This window comes from Mya arenaria, chromosome 13 (genome assembly GCF_026914265.1).
Source record: "Mya arenaria isolate MELC-2E11 chromosome 13, ASM2691426v1".
NCBI lineage: Eukaryota > Metazoa > Mollusca > Bivalvia > Myida > Myidae > Mya > Mya arenaria.
In genome coordinates, this window is record NC_069134.1 from 645,073 (window position 1) to 654,811 (window position 9,739).

The 9,739-nt window shown below is 33.7% G+C and overlaps 1 protein-coding gene across 1 annotated transcript; it reads right to left on the minus strand.

Annotated features, from left to right (window-relative positions):
* Positions 1–3,908: 3,908 nt before the first annotated feature.
* Positions 3,909–9,482, minus strand: LOC128214434 (uncharacterized). Its single transcript, XM_052920904.1, has 4 exons — positions 9,299–9,482; positions 8,926–8,992; positions 5,335–5,610; positions 3,909–4,962 (listed from the first exon to the last, which is right to left on the minus strand). The coding sequence occupies exons 1-4, from the start codon at positions 9,455–9,457 to the stop codon at positions 4,550–4,552; spliced, it is 915 nt and encodes a 304-aa protein (XP_052776864.1). The 5' UTR covers positions 9,458–9,482; the 3' UTR covers positions 3,909–4,549.
* Between the last annotated feature and the right edge of the window lie 257 nt (positions 9,483–9,739).

A 9,739-nucleotide genomic window follows, 5' to 3' on the forward strand; every position in this document is an offset into this window, starting at 1 on the left:
GTAGACACATTAAAATGTATTTTAAACATAATTAGATATATATAATCTGTGTCTGTTGTCTTGTGACGTTGAGTGTCCCGAGCTAATCGTTCGTCTGAACAACATTATGCCTTGATCACTGCGCCTTTAATTTCATTATTAAACTCTTTGTTAAGATGCTCTGTAGATTTGTTTTATATTCCATAAATGGTTTTTTGCAAGGATAACAACTAAAGGAATTATCTAGTTAAAATAAGAATAGGTTCATGATGCGTGCCAATTGTGAAGTGTACTTTTGTAATGACGTCATCTGCTAGAAATCAAATTTCTATTTCTGAGCAATAGGCCAATTGTTGCAAACTACTCGTAGTATGCACAAAATTGAATTATTTCACCATTATATAAGACGTAAAGTCTTTGAATAATTAAACTCCTTGATGCAATGTTTATTTGTCTTTGCTATCGTTTGTTGCCTTCAAACTGCACTTAAATCGTTCTTATGGTTCTATTAATGGCAATTCATTTCCTAAACACGTGAAAATCCTTGTATTTATAGTTTCGTGCAAATTATGTAAGAACTTAAGAGATGATTACGTAGTGAGAATACAGTATATTGTATTGTGGTTTAAATTAAATTGATGTTTTTTTTTTCAGAAACAAAACAAGAAGTGATTTAACGCATTTCTGACAATTTCCAACTGTTGACTAGCAATATTCATATACGCAATGAATGATATCGCACAAAAATAGGCAGGACTTCATATCGTTTACATTTTAAGAAGTAGATTTTCGTGATTATGTATAGTCAAATTAAAAAACTGACGGCTGGTGGTCAGCACTTGATCCATTGATGTTACACAAATACTTTTGAGGTATGCGGACGTTTTATCTCCAGTTTTCGGTAATCGTACATTGTGTACGATTAGGTGTAAAGGGTGAACGTATGAAATAAATGGTGTCACTATCGAAGTCACTCATCAGTTTTTACTGACATACGAGCTCGTGTTTCAATGGCAAGTTTCCGTTATGTAAACCATCTTGTAGATTTCGTCCTTGATCTGTATATCTTTATGACCATATCGTCTTATTGCCATCAAAGCGTATAAGGGGGCTTGACTACTTTGTCCCTTGTAAAGTTTTGTTTACAATTGCTGTCAATGAAAATACCAATACATCTACGGCTTCTGTTTTATATTTGGAATGTACCTGTTTGCGCCCTTATGGTATGTATTCAGTTGACTAAAGCTGCGCTTAGGCGCTGCCTGGGCAGTCGTAAAACACTGTATTGAAGGGGTCTACGCTAAAGCCAGTGTTGAGCTAGAAACTTTTTAAAGTGTTGCAACATTATCGACGTTGATAGGTCTCATTCAGACTTTGGATAAGGTTGGTGATTTCGAAGGATTTCACGTCAAAATGTATTTGTCAATATGGTTCTAATTAACGCAAAACGATTAACTTGGAAGATGGATCCTTTGAGAACACACAATGTATCATAATAAAAAATATCAGTCATCGGCTGCTTTTTGTCAATATAAATACATTGTATGGATACAGTGGGATTGGAGAAATGCAGTAACGTAAAGCTATATTAACTTTTAATTCAGAAGGTTCGCTTCTATAAATAAATGTGTATAATGCGTACCAAAACGGAACAATCAAGTGTCCTTGAATGCTGATATCGCCAGCAAAATTGAATAGGTCGTAAATCATGCGGAAAAAATTGGTTAATTTCGGATTCAATTACTCCAGGAATTCAACCTTCTCTGCAGTTTCGTGTTGCATATAATGAACGACGATTAATGAATTATAAGTTCATGACGTGAACAATTCTGTTTTTACTAAGTGAAATAAGAACATTCTTTCATTTAGTTATTAAAATTTAGTGTAAGGTATGAAAACAGTTGTAGTATATGTTTCGGATTCAGTCATGTACATTGGCTAATATGACAGTTTATGTTATAAATATTTGAGATAGAATAATCGTTGTTATCGGATGAAATACCATATCTGTTTTAGCCGTATAGACTTTGTGCTGGTATGTTTGACCAACGTAGTTATTTCCTATCGGACGTACGCCTTTACTGTCTGTGACTCGTGTTTGAATATATCGAAATTAATGAAGATGCACCTTTCGTGTTTACCAATGTTGCGCGATATCGCCTGTATATGTTTGCCATCAGGACCTGTTGTCAGGTTCAGCTCCGAGCGATGTGTGGCACTAAGTGATAAGAGTCACCGATAAATGACTTGTCTTACATTTGGATATTATTTTGTCATTTTAGTTTTTGGTCAATTTAGTTTGAATGTACAGGATATATGTGGCCGTTTGTGTGGGTATTGATTTATTTTAGTACAATTAGTTTCATCTTGTGGTGTATATACTGTCTGAATAAATATTCTAAAGGTAAACTGTTCTTCTTTTGTAAACAATTACTCTGCAGAAAACCGGACGAAGGTTAGGTGACTACCTTAAACACACATTTGTGCCTCGTCGTACAAATGACTGAGGGTTAAACGTGGAAGAATCTGATTGATAACGTCATACGAACCTATATTTTAAAGTAACAGGACTCAGCGGTTGGCGTAGGACATGACTCTATGAATACATAACAACAAAATTATCATTTAATGTTATTTTTGTTTTGCGTTAAAATAAACGAACATTTCCATTCTCTTTTTAACCTATGACTATCATCGACAGACATTTGCGTTATGTTGTCAAGGTATTCTATATATGTCAATGACTTATTCCAAAGAATCATTCAAAAGTGATTTCACGCTGTTCATTTCGTCACTGTCTGTGCCATTATAGATTTCTTTTTATGAAAGCAAAGCTCTACATTAGCTTTCCATTGAGATATTCTGGACAACTGGTTCTACGCAAAGCATATTACCTTAAAAAAGACGAAGGTTCTAATGGGGTTTTCCATTCGGTAATATTTGAACGCATAATGGTTTATTCACTACATAATCTAATATTTTTTTCCATCTATAAAGACTGAAAATGGAAATGTTAATAATATATGTAATTTTTAACATTTAATTACCAGTTGTTATTTAGGATAGTTCAAGTTATATCCTTTCATCCGAAGAAAAGCATTATTTTAGGTCTTTAGATGGAATAGTTATAAACTCACTAAGGAAATGCTACTTAAAAAAACTAATAAAAACTAATAACTAATAGGAAAATGCCGGTAAAAGGAACACAAAAATGATTGATTACACCTGTTTGGTAAACATTTGGTAATTTTACTTTTGTAGAAGATCACTGAATTGAATGATCTTGATGCACCGTCTATGTATTTATTATTCTATTCGCGGTAAAGCGCTGGACGAGGACTGGCTTTAATTATATAGCCATGAACAAAAACACAATTCAAACTAGTTGTGCAGCGACACTGTATATAGTTTCATTAAATTCAATTTTGTCATAGAGAAACTGGTCAGTCTGATAACAACCGCTTGGGATACGTCCTTCCAATACCTTTCTTTTTTTTCATTTTTTTTCATTCTATTGCCAATGATCGATTTCAAGTAAATGCATATAATGTTCAAGCCCAATATATCGAGGATTACAATTACTATTTTTAGTTTAGTATCCCGATGTATGAGTATTTAAAGGAGTGATCACTAAAAGTTTCATTGCACGAGTGGTGTGTCATCAAACAGTATTAAGATAAGTTTGTTACATGGCATGATTTCATTATTTATGTGTTAAGAGATCAAATTTGTGCGATCTACAGAAAAAAGAGCGTACGTACCTCGGCCGAGATAGCCCGCTCTATTTTCTGTACATCGTCAAAATTGGACTCTAACATATGTGTTGTTTTTGGTGCATTCGTTTGGAGCAATACACGTAAAATTAATGAACAACAACATTTGAAAAATACCCGATTGATATTGGGCCACACAAAAATGCAAACATCATGGACATGCTACCTTTTATTACTAACAGTAGTAGAGAAGTAAGCCTTGGTAGGAAAAGAAGACTGACTGGAATATACTCCATGAAACTATTTTATGTAGTATTCGTTAGAATCGATTTACGTAGAATTAATGAACAGAAAACTGAAAAATCCTTGATTTTTAGTTGCCCACACAAACATATGCGACACAAATCTAGTTTAAGACCATAATCTAAAGCAACACTATCGATCTTTTATAAGGTAATGGTTACTTTTCCGTCGGATGAAATATGAAATGGTTTGAAATTTCAAGCATTAATACAAATTGTACATCTTATTCAGTCATCTGGAAATACAAACAATTTTAATATATGTTATGAAGCAAATTTTTGTATACATAATACAAATACATTAGCCAATGGTGTAACTTAACATTGACAACACTTTTATCCATTTGGTTAACATAAGAAACCAGTAACGCGTTGTTTGAACTTGTATGATTTACGATTTGAGTGTTACTTTGATCTTATTTAAGCCATGATAATATAAACATATATATATATATACATTTTATGATGTATGACTTTGTGTTTATTATAACGTTCTAACCACCATAAAATATATCAGTTTCTCTGCCTCAAAGATGGACAGCATGTGCACATCACTCAAGATTCAGAACGCAGCAATACCCCACTAAGACTTGTCCACCTTGTTTCACTATGGAAAAGGAAGCTTTCCCAGTTGGCCTTGCTCCAAACCTTCTCACCTTTCTTCAGACTGACAAACGCTTGCATAGAACTACAAGGGTACCACTCGGTACCAAACGCTACACCAGCAATGAGCAGGGTATTGTCCTTCACTATGCCGACGTGAGAATATTTTCCCCTGTGCACACAGTGTTGGAAAGAGAATGTGTAAAGACCGCTGAAGGGACACGTGAATATGCCTGTATTTGGGTCGTACCCTTGACCATCGTTGATGACCACATTCTTTAGCACTATAGTTTGTCCATTGTCCAAATATTTGTCAAATGGGCTATTGGCAGTGAACTGTATTTTTGGCGGCCATATACTGGCTCCTGCACGGAAAACATACATGGTCAGTTATTAAGTAAAGGAATTTTGTTTGTTAAAGGGAACATCAATCCCTTGCCAATTATGAGGTTGTACATGAAGAGGTATGCACACTACCATTTTCATTAGCACGTGATATTTTGTAACAAAACAGAATGTAATGAAATACCAACTTTTAACGTTTTACTAAAATCACAAAGAAATATGAACAAAATGATTATCTAAACTGAAATGATTAATAAATTTAAACAACGTCAATTGAAAAAACAACAACAGTAGCCTACTTTTAGTTAATAAGGAAAAAAAACTTAAGTGAATGAGGTACCTTGTACGTTTTAAATGTATACTTATACAAATACATCATCGAGACAGCCTACCTTTGAGCCGGGTCATTTCTGTCACCATATCTCGGGCAGTTTCAAGCTCCGCGAGAGAACGCGTCATGTTCTCTATTAGACTCTGGGACAACTGCTCAAAGCGGAAACCAGAGGCGAGATCCAACTGATTAATCCTGCGGGTCATCTCCCCGATCTCTTCACGAACCGTTGATATATCGTCATGCAGGTGTTTTATTTCCACTTCATTCTTAATCACGCGTTCAATGAGTCTTTTTTCAAGGTTGTATTTAGGACACGAAGGTTCCGTAGAATCCACTAAGTATTGAACAAATAAAATAACTAATGCTATTTAAATCATATTTACAAACGCTTTTCACGTGTCAGACAAGTGTAAACATGATGTTGTTTACAGATTATATTAATACCAACCAGTCAACACAATTTCCAATGTGATTAACAAAGGTTAAAAAGTAAAATGCAAGTATTCACATGAAATATATATTGTTTAATGTGTGTGTATATTGATTTGGTATTACTAGTATTATGGAATAGTTTTCATAAGCATAACATTATTACCAGATGTGTATACTGGATTAAGAAGAAGTTGTTGTCTTAAGATGTTTATATTTGTTAAATCATTATCTTGTTCGCCGAAGATAATGGTACTTACGGATATATTTATCATATACAATTGATCATGGGCCATGTTGGCGAAATCGAATGTACAGGATAAAATTATAAAATTGTGTGTATGATCATCAGCAAGAAAATGCTTCAAATTGTTCGGTCCGTTTTTCATGTCCACGTATATTAAATCCGAAGAAACAGCCGAACCCTCTCAGTAAGAAATAAACCTTTACTGCCGGCTATTGTAAAACACGCTTTAACATCAAAGTCAACATTTTCCATTAACGTTATCCATATCATGACACACACATTTATAGATATTAACTTTAATATTTCATTGAATGCGCATTTTCTTTGTTTTTGACATTGTGTCTCTCCTTCTCTTTTCTACCGCAATATTCTTGGAATGCATGTCTGTCTGTTTGTGATACTTTGTAAATACAGTACGTAATGTAACTATGTTCAATCTAGGTAGTAGGTTGACTTTTTCTGGTATCGTTGTTATTTTTGTGTGCTACCGGGCATGTCCCTGCAGTTTCCATTGTATCATTAGAATTTGTCTCGAGAGATATCGTGAAATGATAGATAAAAGCGAAAGGAAATAGAAAACAGCATGCAAGTGACGCATTTCCTTTGTGTCTATTTGACACCCCAAATCCCGTCAAACTACATTTAAATCGTTATTTATTTCTTTATTGGTCATTCGTTTCCTGAACAACTGAATATGCTTGATAAATTAAACTCTTTCAAATATGGAAATATTGTTAAACTTGTTTGAGCTCAGAAATGGTTAGTTAAGAAATTACAACACAGGGTATGTTTGTGGTTTACATAACGCTTAAGGTTTTCGTTAAAAGAAACACGAACTATCGAAGCACTCAAAGTGTTTAAGGACGGTACTGGTGGTAGTTTAAAAATCAGTCATTATGTAGTATCGCATTATGACGCAGTATACATGCTGTAACATACGTAATGAGCTAGAGCAACGCGGAGAATAACAGCGGTATGTTTTCATATTAAATAATAGTTTAATACAGGCGCATATAGTTGTGACTGTTTATGTTTTCCAAGTTTTAGTTGATATCTTTAAAGGGTTTCAAGTTGCACGACAGTTATCACAGTGCTTGGATACAACAGAAGAGAAATACAGAAATAATATGTCACTATTGACAAAAATACATGTTTTGAGTAACATCATGCTCTTACAGTGATGAAGTAAAACAGCAAAATCAGACGTGCACCGACTTATGTACAAGGATGGGAATATTTACACTCCAACTTCCATTCCTTCAATTACTAGCATTTTGGCAATTGCAAATATTTTCCGATGATCGCAACATCTTCGGAAATATTCGGATTGCGAATCATCGCGTATTGATTTAAATAACCTTCAATTATTTGTATTATTTTAGCAGGCCACGAATTTTATCAACATGTTTAAAAGATTAATTTATAATTTGTTAAATGTATTGTTGTCATTAGCTTTTTAATTTTATGTTAAAAAGTGATTTTATTTCGGGCCTTATTTTGTCCGCAGCAATAAAAAAAGTATAAACCGGTCGGTCGTTCTATTTACAGCATGGTTGAGAAATAATTATTGTGAGGTTTTCTTAAATGAAATTAAGTATTTTGGTCACAATTCTAGAAAGAAACAATGAACAATCGGTATAAATATAAGCAATTAATTGCATGATTGGTGTCATTATATGGGATATGACATAAATCACGCAATTAATTCCTTAAATAATAGCAGTCACTATAGTCCCATCCGAATTAAGAACAGTATCAACTTTGCTTTACGAAAAAGGATGGCATTGGATATTAACAAGGGCAAAAAGTAAAAAAAAGCTGCATCCAGAGTTCTTAAGAACTGCATTTATCATTAAAGAGATCTGTTTATGAAGTTTGAAGTCAATACCTAAAAGGCTTTTCAAGTTTTACTCCGGACAAAAATGAGTATGAAAATCAAGAAAGGGCAATAACTAAAATACTGCCCCAGAGTTATGGTTCCTGTGCACTGCATTTTTCCCTTATCCGATCCATCTATTTTTGAAGTTTGAAAACTGTACCTTAAATACTTTCGAAGTTGTGCTACTGACAAAAACGTATGACCATTAGAAAACGATAATCACTTAAAAATCACCTAGAGTTATGATTTCTGTGCGCTGCACTTCTTCTCAATGGGATATATCTGAATATAAAGTTTAAAGTCAATAGCTTAATACTTTGCAAGTAATGCTCCGGACAAGATTGCCCAGGCGCACACACACCTATTATAATTTTATCCCATTTGTCTTTCGGCGGGGGATACAACCATTCAATCAGTGATAGTGTTAACGAAATACCTTTTTAATCAGCGAATGAATTGGATGACAATGGTGTTCTGATATTGGTTCGTTTGTTTAAAAATATGTAAGTTGTCTTGACATTAATCTTTAGTATGTCGAAATATGTACAACATTACAATGAAAAATAGGCAAGTTGAGACGATATTCAATCTGTTAACACGGATAAAGAACAATGAAGGAAAGCATACACAGATTAACAAAAAGGCGATCTGGCAAAACATTATTATTAACAATGACGTTTTTGACGCGATACTGTAATAATACATTTTAATTGAAGACAATTGTCAAACTCGCCCAATTAATCGCTATAAGATTGATAAACTTTTGTTTTGTAGGTCAATGACAATAATGCAGAAAAACATACTATTTTGATGCAGATTATATGTCATGAGTATTGAAATAGCATAAGCAATCTTAACAGAGCGTAACATATCAACTGACAGGTTAATGACCTTGATATATTTTAAACAATGAACATATCGCAAAAAGTCAATATCTATATCAATAATACAATGAAAACTTTATAAAGTCATTTTGCCAATACCATGTAAATGTATACAAAAGAGGAAACTATTTATAGTAATCAGTCGCAATTTAGAATTGCGTGAGCAATTTTATGACAAAATATTTACATGTATATAAGTACTTCTTTTACCTTTTATGATTGTTTCTGTTTGAATTTGCTCCTGTTTCTCAGCTCCATCGTATGCAAACAAACATTCCTAATAGGATTAAAAAAAGAACAATGATAGCTTTTTACAAAGTATATTGTGGGAAGTTTAATTAAACCAGGAAGTGAATTAGTGAATGATGTGGCTGCATACGAATGGAATATTTTTATGATTTCGGTTTAAGCTAGCATATATACAAACTATAGTTATCAACCGAAAGTTGAGAACATTAAACGAAACCAATAAAAACAAATATAATTAAGGTCATGCTTATAATGTTGCATTTTCAATCAACGCGTGTAACAAACAGGTTGTTTTACCAAATTTTAAATTTTGATTTTTATTTTGCAGACATACCTCTGAGTCACTGTCTGTGTGCCTACAGTCCGGCTTGGTCCACACAATGCAGAGCATTGCAATAAGAACGACAAGTATTAACACTTCAATGACTGTACACAATCTCTTAAGCAGTTCGTCTGCCATGTTTGAAAGGCGCAAAAGAGGAGGCGCAAACATAAACTACCGGGTCTTAATGTCGGTACAACCAATCGATAATGCAGTAATGAGAATTTCGTATACAGCCTTAAAAAGCTGAAATATTTGGAAAAGGAAATTCAAGTTTATGCTATTCTGTAACAATCATAGTACTTACACATTACAATTGACGATAATTTATGCCAAAACTCGCCCAATACAGACCAAAGTCGGCTTGAACTAGTTTCTGGCGCTTTGATTGACTACTAAACTCGCCATATTCGGGTTTCGATGAATGGGCCATTTTCATTGCTTATTGCATAT